Source organism: Oncorhynchus keta, chromosome 35 (assembly GCF_023373465.1).
Source record: "Oncorhynchus keta strain PuntledgeMale-10-30-2019 chromosome 35, Oket_V2, whole genome shotgun sequence".
In the NCBI taxonomy this organism is placed as follows: Eukaryota; Metazoa; Chordata; class Actinopteri; order Salmoniformes; family Salmonidae; genus Oncorhynchus; species Oncorhynchus keta.
In genome coordinates this window covers 43,647,164-43,662,112 of record NC_068455.1, presented here as the reverse complement: position 1 = coordinate 43,662,112, position 14,949 = coordinate 43,647,164, and the positions used below count along the sequence as shown (strand labels likewise).

Sequence of the window (14,949 nt, the reverse complement as noted above, 5' to 3'; positions counted from 1 at the left end):
CATAGCTTAGTTTCAAGAAGAGAAAATAGCAAGCTGGACTTTTGTGGAGCATCTTTATTATGCCACAGATAAAAGCCAGTCGTTTTTGAAAGAGGACCTTATTTTTTTCCCACCAACATTGACATTCTGCAAGGATAGTGGTGGTGTTATGGTTAAGCAGCCAGCAGGGGAGGGGAAAGAGAAGGGGGGGACATTGTGGATGGGATAAAGGTAGTTAGTGGTGCAAGAGGGGTGTTTGGGGTAGAATTAAGTGCGAGGGTATAGGGCTTAATTACCAAGTAATAAAACATTCATTTTCCCTTAAATACAGAAAAAGGAAGCACATAGCATGACAAGAAGTGCTTACAGTCAAACGAGGGGAACGCACATGTTCTTGCTGAGTATACCACATTTATTACTTTGAACTGATTAATAGAAAGAGTCAGGGCGAGGCCAGTGTCAGCGCAGTCTTTAAGAAAACGAAAGGGGAGGAAGAAACAAAAATGGCAAGAGAAAAGCAACATTACTGAACAGGTCCAGAAAGAGGACTGGAAACAGGGCCCGTTTTGTACAATTGTACACTATAAAATAATTATACAATGACCAAGGTTCTAAACGTAATAATGTTTTTACTTTCAATTCCCCCAAACCTTACCCCCCCCCCAAAAAAAACAGGGTAAACTCAAACATCCATTTCAGTTCTCCTTTATGACAGAAGCATTGGAAACAAACTCCTTGCAGGGTGAGATGACAGTACCCACAACGACAAATATCCACTGAAGAGACCCCGTCTGCGTCCTGATTGGATCCATTAATCGTCCACAGGATGGAGGGGTTTACAAAGAAATTAAACAAAAGGCCCGCCTTGACTTTTGGGCACTAATAGTAGCAGACACTAAACATTTCCACTAGAATTTTGCGTAAGAAGAAATAGACTTGCTCTTGGACTGTAAGAACAGACGATCATTGTTAAAAAAATAAAAAATAAAGTTTTTTTATTTTTAAAAAGCATACCAGAAAAAAAGCATATGTAGTGGAGTGGGGTTGGGTGGGACAAAAGAGATTCACCTAAGGATGCTATGCATTATGTTGTAGTCCTATGAATAATCATTTCTTTTTCTTTTACTACAAGTTCGAAGTAAGTCTTTTAAAGAAAAAAGAAATCAAGAAAGTCTTCATTTAGTCGATTTTTTTTGTCCGTGGTTAATTTCCCCCTCCATTTTGCATTTCTTGAAAGATCTGAATGTGAGATGGGGTGGAAAGTGGGGGCTATTGCAGTCTTTTGCCCAAAGCAGTAACTGTTACTTGACACGTCCTTGGCGCTCCTGTGGGACACAAAGAGAAAACAAGAAGAGTTTAGTTTAGGGACTCACATCAAAACATACACTTCAGAGATTTAGGGCTTTTCAGAATGTTGTAGATCCAATTTTAATGTAACCTGTGGGCATAATTATTATACTCCATCAATGGCTTTAAGAGAGGAGAGTTTGTAAAACCTTAAGTTTAAAAGCAAGCCACATGTCTGTTGGTGCCAAGCATCTCCCTACCACCAGGTCCCACCAAGTAGTTCTACACAAATAGGATGTGTATTGCCTACAACATTCAGTTCTGATCACCTTTTCAGACATTTGCAATAATCATCCATGGCAAGACATGGACCATTTGTCCTCATTCAGTAAAGAGCACAAAATGTCAAAGTACATCTGCATTTTGATCACTTGAGATAAAGGGAATTTAACTTGATGAAATATCCTCCGATTTCAAAACAAAGGTGGCTGTCTAACAGGGCAGCAGAAAAACAGGTTTTTAGATGCTAGACTGGAAGTGTAGTTTTTGCCAGCATATGAGCAGGCGTTATCCACACACTGAATTCTTGAAAATAAAACACGGAATTGTCATTGGAATGAGTCTCTCGCACTGCTCTGGATAAGAGCGTCTGCTAAATGACTTAAATGTAAATGTAAATACAAAAAGTTACATCCAAAGTAGCAGGACTGTTAGGCTGGGTTTTACTCTCCACTTGTTCCCCAGAGCAAAATGTCACTGACATGTCCGTAAAGTTACTAATTCTGGCATGCACCAAACTCTCTGCAGTGTATAGTGAAATGCTTCTTTAAATATATAAAAACTTATTTTTATTCAGGGGAGCCCAATTGAGACCATGGGGCACCATTGGGAATGAGACCAAGTAAACATTTCCACAAACAGGGTGAAAAATTAACATTACAAATAAAATACAAATTAAACAAAGCACAACCTAAACAAATCCACTACAATCAAGAATGAATTCATTGAGGATTTGAGTTAACACCAGAGTCCTAAAAGCTGCCCTAGCAACACCAGGGAATCAAGATGCAAGGAATTTTGTAGGTTATTCCGACAGTGGACGGCACTAAAATTAAAAGGAGGATTTCCCTAAATTGGACACAAACAGAGGGACCTCAGAGTTAACCAAAGCGTGTTTGGCAGCTCATTTTTATACATTAGCAAAGAAATTAGGTACACTGAACAAAAATAAACACAACATGTAAAGTGTTGGTCCCATGTTTCATGAGCTGAAATAAAAGATGAAAAGAAACTTTCAATATGCATCAAACCCTTATTGCTGAAATGTTCTGCACAAATTTGTTTACGTCGCTGTTAGTGAGCAATTCTTTGCCAAGATAAATCAATCCAATTGACAGGTGTGGAATATCAGGAAGCTGATTACCCTCAACAGGATTGGAGTCCCCCCCTCCCACCCGCGGCATGGTTGAGCTAACATATGCTAATCACATTAGCCAGAGGTTGTAAGTAACAAGAACATTTCCCCGGACATAGACATATGTATATGAGGAGATATATTGTATGAGGAGAGTGCACAGTTATGAACTTGAAAATGTATTAATAAACCAATTAGGCGCATTTGGGCAGTCTTGATACAACATTTTGAATCAGTCTTCAACTGCACATACACTGCTGCCATCTAGTGGCCAAAATCTAAACCGCACCTAACCTGGAATAGCACATTATGGCCTCTTGCATTTCAAAGACTGAACCAAAACTAAAGTTTGCTACATTAATTTCACATTTCCACAAACTTCAGTGTTTCCTTTCAAATGGAATCAAGAATATGCATATCCTTGTTCAGGCAGTTAGATTTGGATATGTCATTTTAGGTGAAAATTGGAAGAAAAGGGCCTAATTCTTAAACTGTATGATCATTACACTGGTGCACCTTGTGCCGGGGACAATAAAAGGCTACTCCAAAATGTGCAGTTGTGTCATAATGCTACAGATGTCTCAATTAGAGTGAGTGTGCAATTGGCATGCTGACTGTAGAAAAGACTACCAGAGCCATTAACTTCTTTGGGATAGGGGGTAGCATTTTCACTTTTGGATGAATAGTGTGCCCAGAGTGAACTGACTCCTACTCAGTCCAAGATGCTAATATATGCATATTATTATTAGTATTGGATAGAAAACACTGAAGTTTCTAAAACTGTTTGAATGATGTCTGAGTATAACAGAAGTCATATGGCAGGCAAAAACCTGAGAAAAAAATCCAAACAGGAAGTGTAAAATCTGGTAGTTCTTGTAGTTCAACTCAGCCCCTATCGAATTCACAGTGGGATATGGGTTATTTTGCACTTCTTAAGTTTTCCACTAGATGTCAACCGTCTTTAGAACGTTGTTTCAGCCTGCTCCTGTGAAGGGGGGCCGGATGAGAGCTGTTTGACTAAGGGGTCTAACAGCAGCCTCGTTCTCAGTTATGCATTTCACATGAGGTACCGCTCGTTCCATTGCTTTTCTACAGACAATGGAATTCTCCGGTTGGAACATTATTGAACGTTTATGATAACATCCTAAAGATTGATTCTATACTTAGTTTGACAAGTTTCTTCGACCTGTAATATAACTTTTTGAACTTTGTCCGACTGGACCAGAACACGCTTTTGGATTTGTTTACCAAACGCCCAAACAAAAGAAGCTATTTGGACATAAATCATGGACATTATCTAACAAAACAAGCATTTATTGTGGAACTGCGATTCCTGGGAGTGCATTCTGATGAAGATCAAAGGTAAGTGAATATTTGTAATGCTATTTATGACTAATGTTGACTACCAAACATGGCAGATATTTCTCTGGCTGGTTTGGGCTCTGAGCGCCGTTCTCAGATTATGCTTTTTCTGTCAAGTAAAAAAAAAATAATCTGACACAGCGGTTGCATTAAGGAGAAGTGCATCTAAAAGTTCCATGCATAACACTTGAATTTTCATCAACATTTATAATGAGTATTTCTGTGAATTCATGTGGCTCTGCAAAATCACTGCATGCTTTGGAACTACTGAACATAACACACCAATGTAAAATAAGATTTTTGGATACAAATATGAACTTTACCGAACAAAACATACATGTATCGCTGGCGGAACCCCAGTCCTAGACAGGTTAACAGAGAATTGAATGATCTAAAACAGGGCTGAAAATGTCACAGTTCATCCATGGCCTGCATACTCAGACATGTCACCAATTGAGCATGTCTGGTATACATACTCTGGATCAATGTGTACGACAGCATAATCCAGTTCCCGCCAATATCCTGCAAATTCATGGGGGACAACATTCCACAATTAACAGCCTGATAAACTCTATGCGAAGGAGATGTCGCACTGCATGAGACAAATGGTGGTCACAGCAGATACCAAGGTATCTGGGAATACATATGACGGTAATCCCAGTCATGCGAAATCCATAGATTAGGGACTAATGAATTTATTTCAACTGACTGATTTCCTTTACGTAAAATCATTGAAATTATTGCAAGGTTACATTTATATTCAGTATGTTCATGTACACAGCCCCGATTGGCAGAAAGGATCGTCTAGACTCCAGAGCAGGGATCAACTAGGATCAGCCGCGGGCCATCTTTCTTGCGCGGATGGTCGGGTGCCGAAACAATTACATTATTTGTAGGCTGCAAATGGATAGCAAGAAGCCCAAACCGATATAATATGTGACTAAAATATACAAATGACAAACCTTGCTTAAATTAGTATACGATCACGTGTTTTAATGCGTGGGCATACTTTTCCCAAAATTTCAATTTGGAGCTGATTTCCCAGTGTTCTTAGTCATGCCAAAATATATATATTTTGTGCCCAGAAAATTTATCCATTTCAAGTCACAATACTTTCTGAGTACGTATTCAGACCGCTCAACTTAACAGGTTTAGAAATATTTGATCATTTATAAAAAATAAACAGAAATATCACATTTACATAAGTATTCAGACCCTTTACTCAGTACTTGAAAAACCTTTGGCAGCATTGAGTATTCTTGGGTATGACGCTACAAATATGGCACACCTGTATTTGTAGAGTTTCTCCCATTTTCCTCTGCAGATCCTCTCAAGCTCTTATCAGGTTGGATGGGGAGCATTGCGGGACAGACATTTTCAGGTTTCTCCACAGATGTTCAAGTCCGGACTCTGGCTGGGCCACTCAAAGACTTGTCCCGAAGCCACTCCTGCGTCGTCTTTTTGGAAGGTGAACCTTTGCCCCCCCAGTCTGAGGTCCTGAGCGCTCTGGAGCAGGTTTTCAAAGATCTCTGTACATTGCGCCGTTCATCTTTTCCTCAATCTTGACCAGTCTCTCAGTCCTTGCAGCTGAAAAACATCCCCACAGCATAATACTGCCACCACCACGATTCACCATAGGGGTGGTGCCAGGTTCCTCCAGACGTGACACTTGGCATTCAGGCCAAGGAGTTCAATCTTGGCTTCATCAGACCAGAGAATCTTGTTTCTCATGGTCTGAGAGTCATGTGCATTTTACTGAGGAGTGGCTTCTGTCTGGCCACTCTACCATATAAAGGCTTGATTGGTGGAGTGCTGCAGAGATGGTGGTCCTTCTGGAAGTTTCTCAAATCTCCTCAGAGGAGCTGTCAGAGGCCATCGGGTTCTTGGTCACTTCCCTGACCAAAGCAGTTCACCCCCGATTGCTCAGTTCGGCCATGCGGCCAGCTTTAGTAAGTGTCTTTGTGGATCCAATCTTCTTCCATTTAAGAATGATGGAGGCCACTGTGTTCTTGGGGACCTTCAATGCTGCAGAAATGTTTTGGTACCCTTCCACCGATCTGCGCCTCGACACAATCCTGTCTCGGAGCTCTACGGACAATTCATTTGACCTCATGGCTTGGTTTTTGCTCTGACTGGCACTGTCAACAAGGTATTGAAGTTGTTTTTATTTGTAATAAATTGGCTAAAAAACAGTTTTTGCCTGGACATTATGGGGTATTGTGTAGTTGGCTAATTATTATTTTAAATCCATTTTAAAATGAGGCTATAAAATAAAATGTGGGAGAAGTCAATGGGTCTGAATACTTTCCGAAGGCACTGTACACAAATAAATGACTGGTCATTGGTCAGAATAATCCGATTGAAGTAATGTTGTGGGCCAAAATCACCATCCCAACTGAACAAGCTGAAATCGGAAGCGTTCTTTTGAAAAAGCTTAAACTGAAAAGACATGATAATTATGACAATTTCAGAGTGTTATTTTGAACTCTGTGGAAATATCAGCAATAAGTCACTCTTATACAGAGCAACTTACAGGAGCAATTAGAGTTAAGTGCCTTGCTCAAAGGCACAGACATCACCTGGTCAGCTCAGGGATTCAAACCAGCAACCTTTCGGTTACTGGCCCAATACTCTTAACCACTAGGCTACCTGGCCTAATGAAGTATAAATCCATACAAAAAGGTTGGTCCAAGAGAACGGTGGGAGCGCTAGGGCATGTTACCTGAAGTCTGTAATGACTCCTGCTGGGGTTTGGGTTGCTGGGGTACGGCTCGCTTCCCTGGACTTCCACCTGGTAACACAAAACATCACGCTTTAGTTTGGAACAAAACAGAAAGGATGTGAGGCCTCAATCGACCTCAGGCATACATGCACCACCTTAACGAACTTACAAAAATGTACTACGTGGTATCAAAGTGGATAGATGAAAAATGAGTCAACCGTGATCGCTCTCTAAAACAATCTTTTGTTTCATTGTTACGTTATACAGCAAGGATCATTCATCATTTGAGTTGTCAGCATATCACCTTCCTAGCACACATGACTCTCAGCTCTACTCTGAAGCCTGAACCTAAGTGTATGTTGATATTCCATCAATACCAGTCAGTAATCCGTGGTTATCACCAATCTGGATCAATATGTAAAGCACAAAACTATGATTAACACGCATCTCATGTTTTGCTAGATAAGTGGAAGCTATAGTTAATTCATTGATAAAATACCAGTTACAGATTGATCTTTGACAACTAGTAAATATAGTCTTTTCCAAATATTTACAGGGGAGTTTCCCTGAGAAACACCCCCAGGTGCAGAGCAGTTTCCTTGCCGCAGTAAATAACGCACTTTTTGCACACATAGCCTCAGTCATGCAATGTGAAGTCACTGCTGGGAAAGGACACCTCAACAACTCAAGTTCAAAAATAAAATGTTATTAGAGAGCACCATGTAAGGAAGCATGATTTGTGTTTCAGCAATATAAACTTGAAGGAAACATACAATGTAGAATGTAAATTAGCAACATATTTTTGCCACAGCAGACAGGACTGTCTAATATAACCAGGCCTAAGTTTTGATGTAAAGAAAGCCGCATCCGCATCTCAGACCTGACAAACAAGCACTGTAGTCACTATAAAAACAGGGTCAGTACTACAGAGAGTGTACCCCTTTCTGACAATCTATTATGATATACACAGCTTGGCAATGAGTCAGAAACTGTGCAAGCCTATAGGGCCGTCAAATTAAAATCTGTACCTCAAAGCCAGTTCCATTGCCTGCCCCCCATTCCCCCCTCCCCCATTCCCCCCTTCTAACCAGTGACTGATTTAGATATGGGACACCAGGTTGGGGCAATAAATTACTAGTAATCCAGACCTTGTAGGATAAGATTTGAATATGCCACCATCCTACTTACAGTTTTTGATAACATGGCCTTCAATATATCATCTTCAAAACAAGTTGTTGCACTGCTGTGAGTGGAAGTCATCAACATTAGTAGATTGGGAACAAATGCTTGCTCAACACCACAAAGGATTAACATACATTATATGTATTTTTCTTAATTTAACCTTTATTTAACTAGGCAGGTCAGTTAAGAACAAAATCTTATTTACAATATATGGCCTACCCCGGAGCAATTGTGCACCGGCGTATGGGACTACCAATCACGGCCAGATGCGATACAGCCTGGATTCGAACCAGGGACTGTAGTCTTGCACTGAGATGCAGTTCCATAGACCACTGGGCCACTTGGGGTCCCATGGACATTTAGACTGAAGGGCCAATGTAAACATGCATTTCATATGTGAATAGAAGCCTTTGTATAAGACTGAGCATAATAATTCATATTCTAATTATTTTGGGAGTCTCTAGAGAAGGTCAACAACAAAATGCATTTTGGTGGGCACAAGGTAGACTGCTGGCATTTAGGTTTAATAAATTTGGTTCAATTGATTCTAGCAAAAACCTTTCTGCTCCCCCTTCTTAAATTGTATATATGGACATAGTGGCCTTAAGGGCTAGAGCACTGGTTTGGTGAGCTAAGCGTCTGAAGCATTTCCTAAATAACTTCAAACCCCATCTCAAAGAGGGCATAATTTAACTGTAAATGCCTATGCAAAAGTAATACATTCCTAATAACATTTCCAACACAACAAAAACATATATACATTCAATACAGACACCACTGATCAACACTAGTCAGCATTTATTGAATATATATATATATATATATATATATATATATAAATAAAATAGACTGTATTTTGTTCATGGCATATCTACATTTTATGTTGGAATGGCACATTGTAAGATTAACACATACATAATGATTGATGATCTACATCAACATAACACCCAACAGAATTTTAGTTATCCAGATGCTCTCAGAACCTTCACACACAGTTTCCCATGCCCCCACCCTCCCAACCCCAGGTATAGGCCTATTAATTTCCCCAGGTGGGTGGAGGGTAGGCCGTTACCTTTTTCACACACTCCTCCTCCTCCTGGCGCTTCTCGTAGTGGGAGAAGTCGTCGAAGATGGAGGTGGTGTGCTTGTAGCCAGCGATGATCTTCAGCACCTGCCGTGCCTTGTCCAGGGGCACCTCCTGCGTGTCCCGCGAGTTGGTCACTGGCTTGTTCTCATTGTTCTCCAGGCGGATGTGCCGTAGCTGGCTGTTGGGAACGTCCTTAACAAAGATCCAGCGCACATCAAAGCGCCCCTTCCACTTGTCCTGCGACCACACACCGGCGCAGGTGTTGTAGTCCACGGGCGAGCGCATCTCCGCCACGCCGCAGAAGTGGCCACTGCCGTTGACGCTGAAGAGAAGGTAGAGGGGGCCCTTAGCACCCAGCGAGCGATAGGCGGCGTCCAGCCGCTTATTGCCGTGCTCTGTGCTACACCAGATGTTGTACTTGATGGAGCGGTGGATGTCGTCTTCAGAGTAGCTCTTGATGATGAACACACGCCCCTGCTTGGGGTTCCAGTCAAAGTCCTTGGGGTTGTAGTTGTTGACCAGGCGCAGTTTCTCCAGCACCGGGTGGGGCTCCGAAGTTACCTGCACTCCGCCCACACCAGAGTTGGGGGGAGACTGTCCCACCCCGCCATCCCCAAAGCCGTTAGTGCGGTTCCGTGGAGGGACCCAGCGGGTGGGCTGAGTGGTGGGAGGGGGGCCCTGGGAGAGCTGCAGCGGCCCCCCCATGCCCTGCTGCCCGTTCACAGGGAACTGGTGCTGCCCAAGCTGGGCCAAAGGTGCCACCAACTGCCCGTTGCTGAGCTGTAGTTGTGGGGTCCCTCCGGCCATGGTGCCGGGCTGAGGGGAGGCCTGGTTGGGCGGCTGCCCATTGCTGGGGATAGGCGCATGCTGTGGGGTGGACGCTTTAGGCATGTTCCCCTTGTTGTCCCAAGTGCCGATGTCCATGTTGTGTTTAATGGGCGGAGGGGGAAGGTTGGTACCCACTATGCCCCCTTTGGTTTTCAGCTTGGGCTGAGGCTTGGCAGGCTTGCCAGCAATGTCTGCCCAGGATGCGGGTTTGGCAGGGGCAATGGGGGGCAGTGGCATGCTGGGAGCTCCACCAGACACCTGGCTGTGGCCCAGGGGTCCCCCGGGGAGCCCGGAGCCCACGACCTTGGGCACCCCCATGTCCCCAGCACCCCCTCCAATCTTAAGCCCCGCCAAGCTGTCCAAGCTGTTCATGCCGGGGGCTTTGTTGAGGGGCTCGTTCTGGGTGAAGGGGGACTGTCCGTCGATCATGGCACCCCCTAGCGAGCTGGGCGCGTAGGCGTAGCTGCTGCTGTAGCCAGAGCTCTGCGTGGACTGTCCCTGAGAGCTGTTGTTGCCCCAGGCCGAGAAATCGATGCCACTGGGGAAGAAGTTAAAGCCGTGCTGGCCCAGGAAGGGATTGCTGCCCAGCGGGCCGGGTTGGCTGAACATGGCATCGGGCAGGAAGTGGTGCTCCCCGTTGCTCAGCTGTCCATACGAGGCAAGGTAAGGCATGGGGGGATCGCCGCCGGTGGACCATGCTGCCTCGTTCAGGGAGTACGAGAATCCTATGGAAGGGCTGTAGTAACTTGGCATGTAGGAGTCTGACATGGCCGTATACGCATTGCTCTGGGAAGAGAAGAACACTAGTTAGACTGCTGACTGTATTTCAATCATTACATCCTTTTCTGAATCTCCATCAGCCTCTGTCACCGCCTAGACTAGGACAACTGGCCATTTTCACACTAGTGAACTGCTTTATGAAGAGAAACAGTGGCATTGCTACACAACAAAAAGATGCAGCATTCCTTTGACTGGAGGAATACAGGCTCCATTATTTCCATTGTGGCCCACTTTTCTGGGAAGTGCCCACTCTACTAAGGGGCACCCAATGATGGATGCCAACTGAGGCAGTTACGACAAGATGAACGGCAGTTTAATTATGAATTGGAATTCTAGGAAAGCAAATGGACTACGTAGTAAACCGGGAGAGAAGAGTGAGCTAAATGCCCTGGATCGGACACATGATGAATTGCAACAGTATAAAAGTAATTTACTGTAAAGCTATAAAGCAAAATATCCCTGTTTTGCATGTTTACTATCGTAATCTATGAGTCAGACAGCTCGTTGATCATCCTGATCATTTCTATTAATACAGAGGCAGGTTTAAAATGTTACTTGAACAAACGCTATGAATAAGGCAGCCTAAGCAGGCAAACGTTAGGAGCAGAGTGTGGCCTAGTAAAGCTGATAGAAGTGGTACTCACCTGTCTGGCCTGAGTGTTCAGGTAAGGCTCAAACTCATCATTCAAAGTATCCTTTTGGGTCACAGCTCCGTTTTGCACTGGAAAAGAGTAGGCAGCAATGTAAGACATCTGGATATATCTGTTTGCACGAGGTGGAAATAGTTACAACTCGTCATAGGCCTACATATTTGTGGCTGGTGGTGAGTAGGATGACAATAAGAATCAGGAAGTCCTTACATTTAATAATACATCTGTAGTATGGCACAACTTGAGTTCACTGTCACAAATTGCACAATAAGCTGTTTTAATGCACTTAAAATGGGTAGCATTGGGTTGGTTGAGTTGGACAACAGTCATCTTTCATGCTGGCTAGACCTATAACTACTGTCCCACCTTTAAAACAAGCAACTGTAGGCCATAGGCATCGGGTTGTATCATGTGCTGCGGTATGTTAGATATAAAATCTACCAAAAAATAACGTAACTGCAGAACTATCGCTACATGCAAAACGGCCTGTTTATTACAGTGAATCAGTCGCATAAATATCTTGACAGCCACCAATGGGAATGGAAATAGGCGTTAAGGTGCTGCTGTACTATATTTATATTGTTTCTAGCTGCAATTTTGGAAGAACAAACTCAATCGATTGCTATTTAACACCAGTGCTCGGGGGTCATGACATAACTTTAACTTGTGTCCGACGCGTGTCAGTTCGTCCTGACATGAGCATAATCTGAAAAAGAATAGCCAAACTGGAAAACAGGCCTGGCTAGTAAACAAAGTTGCCTCCAAATATTGAACTAAAACGTTTAAGCTTAAATGGTTATGGTGGAAATAGCCAAGCTAGTGGCACAGTGAGAACAGCATGCTCGAAGACGTGTCATTGGCAGGCAATTCATGCTTATGTTCGCAAAGAATCCTTTAAATCGCATGTTTAGCCAGCTAGCTTTAAGGAAGTACATGGAACAACCGGTTTAGTTTGCGTAAAAAAGGTTCCAATTAAGGTAGTCGCTAGCATTTAACCAAAACTCAAGTTAGCCACTAACTAGCTGTCGGACTTGAGAAATGTAGAGCGAGCTGGTTTGCAAATGTAGCGTAATCCCAGTCAGGTAGCACAATCTAACTACCAAGCTAGCCAGGCTAACTAGCGAACGTTAAAGCTGGCGCTGACGGATTTCCTCAAAATACAAAATTGTGTATTCGCACAACTGACAGTAAATGTAATTAAACTAAAGGATTAGCTAAGTAGGTACTACCAACGTATCGGAAATTTGTTCACATGTCCAATCAACTATAGAAGCGAAATTGGCACTTTGGTGATACTGGCCTGCTATCTGGCTAGCTAGCGAGCCATCATCACATTTGCCCACGCAGAAGAGGGTTTCCGTACACACCGCACGAAAAAGATTCGCATACAGAGCCAGCAAACTAGTAATGTTACGATGACTTACCTTTGTTTCCTTGGCCTTTCGGTCTCTGGATTGGGTCCAGGTGATTCATGAAGGTTTGATTTATGAGAAGAGAGGAAGGGAAAAATAAATGAAGAAATGTATATTCACCAGTCAGTCCTTTAGCAGGTGGTCAGGCCTACTTGCACTACAGAGAGTCACTGCCTCTGGAACAAGCTAACGTTATCCTAACTAGCTACGTCTCGATGGAAATTTGGTCTCGTAAATATTCAGAAAGTGACTCTCTTTACCTGTTCAAGAAGGCTGCTGGCTGACATGTCTTTCTCCCTGGAGCCTTTTGTATTTTAATTCGTTTTTAATTTAAGTGGGAGGGTATATGAATTGTCTATTTGAGAGTTAGCCAAGTGCCCCTGTCTCTCTACAGAGCTTAGAATCTACACAATGGCGGGCTGCAGCTCTCTCAGCGCTGAGCGACATCTCAACATGGCTGAGAGGCCGGGTTTTTCGAAAGCGTTTATTTATGACGGAAATGCGCCCCTTAACGGCATGGAGGAACTATATTATGCAGGTAGGCTTTCAAATAGGCAATTGGAAATATTGTTATAATACAGTCGTGGCCAAAAGTTTTGAGAATGACACAAACATACATTTTCACAAAGTTTGCTGCTTCAGTGTCTTTTGATATTTTTGTCAGATGCTACTATGGAATACTGAAGTACAATTACAAGCATTTCATAAGTGTTAATGGCTAATATTGACAAATACATGAAGTTGATGCAAAGAGTCAATATTTGCAGTGTTGACCCTTCTTTTTCAAGACCTTTGCAATCCGCCGTGGCATGCTATCAATTAACTTCTGGGCCACATCCTGACTGATGGCAGCCCATTCTTGCATAATCAATGCTTGGAGTTTGTCAGAATTTGTGAGGTTTTGTTTGTCCACCCGCCTCTTGAGGATTGACCACAAGTTCTCAATGGGATTAAGGTCTGGGGAGTTTCCTGGCCATGGACCCAAAATATCAATGTTTTGTTTCCCCCGAGCCACTTAGTTATCACTTTTGCCTAATGGCAAGGTGGTCCATCATGCTGGAAAAGGCATTGTTCATCACCAAACTGTTCCTGGATGGTTGGGAGAAGTTGCTCTCGGAGGATGTGTTGGTACGATTCTTTATTCATGGCTGTATTCTTAGGCAAAATTGTGAGTGAGCCCACTCCCTTGGCTGAGAAGCAACCCAACACATGAATGGTCTCAGGATGCTTTACTGTTGGCATGACACAGGACTGATGATAGCGCTCACCTTGTCTTCTCCAGACAAGCTTTTTTCCAGATGCCCCAAACAATCGGAAAGGTGATTCATCAGAGAAAATGACTTTACCCCAGTCCAATCCCTGTACCTTTTGCAGAATATTAGTCTGTCCCTGATGTTTTTCCTGGAGAGAAGTGGCTTCGTTGCTGCCCTTCTTGACACCAGGCCATCCTCCAAAAGTCTTCGCCTCACTGTGCGTGCAGATGCACTCACACCTGCCTGCTGCAATTCCTGAGCAAGCTCTGTACTGGTGGTGCCCCGATCCCGCAGCTGAATCAACTTTAGGAGACGGTCCTGGCACTTGCTGGACTTGGGCACCCTGAAGCCTTCTTCACAACAATTGAACCGCTCTCCTTGAGGTGCTTGATGATCCGATAAATGGTTGATTTAGGTGCAATCTTACTGGCAGCAATATCCTTGCCTGTGAAGCCCTTTTTTTGTGCAACACAATGATGACGGCACGTGTTTCCTTGCAGGTAACCATGGTTGACAGAGGAAGAACAATTATTCCAAGCACCACTCTCCTTTTGAAGCTTCCAGTCTTATTTGAACTCAATCAGCATGACAGAGTAATCTCCAGCCTTGTTCTCGTCATCACTCACACCTGTGTTAACGAGAGAATCACTGACATGATGTCAGCTGGTCCTTTTGTGGCAGGGCTGAAATGCAGTGGAAATGTTTTTTTAGGGATTCAGTTCATTTGCATGGCAAAGAGGGACTTTGCAATAAATTGAAATTCATCTGATCACTCTTCATAACATTCTGGAGTATATGCAAATTGCCATCATACAAATGGAGGCAGCAGACTTTGTGAAAATTAATATTTGTGTCATTCTCAAAACTTTTGGCCACGACTGTAGATACGGAGGCCTGTAAACAGTAGCTATATAAAGTGATTGAGTAGGCTGCATAGATTTCATGACGAGAAGCTCAAAAGACGAAAATGCAGTCTTTTTAAAAAATGTATTG

The 14,949-nt window shown here is 43.2% G+C and overlaps 1 protein-coding gene across 1 annotated transcript; it reads right to left on the bottom strand.

The window, feature by feature from the left end:
• Positions 1-370: 370 nt before the first annotated feature.
• On the bottom strand, positions 371-13,181 carry LOC118368529 (YTH domain-containing family protein 2-like). Its single transcript, XM_035752694.2, has 6 exons — positions 12,964-13,181; positions 12,716-12,740; positions 11,286-11,362; positions 9,019-10,647; positions 6,765-6,833; positions 371-1,304 (listed from the first exon to the last, which is right to left on the bottom strand). The coding sequence occupies exons 1-6, from the start codon at positions 12,988-12,990 to the stop codon at positions 1,281-1,283; spliced, it is 1,851 nt and encodes a 616-aa protein (XP_035608587.1). The 5' UTR covers positions 12,991-13,181; the 3' UTR covers positions 371-1,280.
• Positions 13,182-14,949: the final 1,768 nt, after the last annotated feature.

Coding starts and splice junctions, on each gene's coding strand:
- LOC118368529 (XM_035752694.2), bottom strand. CDS start 12,990: ATGTCAGCCAGCAGCCTTCTTGAACAG. Junction 12,741..12,963: donor CCAGCAGCCTTCTTGAACAG/GTAAAGAGAGTC, acceptor GACCCAATCCAG/AGACCGAAAGGCCAAGGAAA. Junction 11,363..12,715: donor GAAAGGCCAAGGAAACAAAG/GTAAGTCATCGT, acceptor ACTCTTTTCCAG/TGCAAAACGGAGCTGTGACC.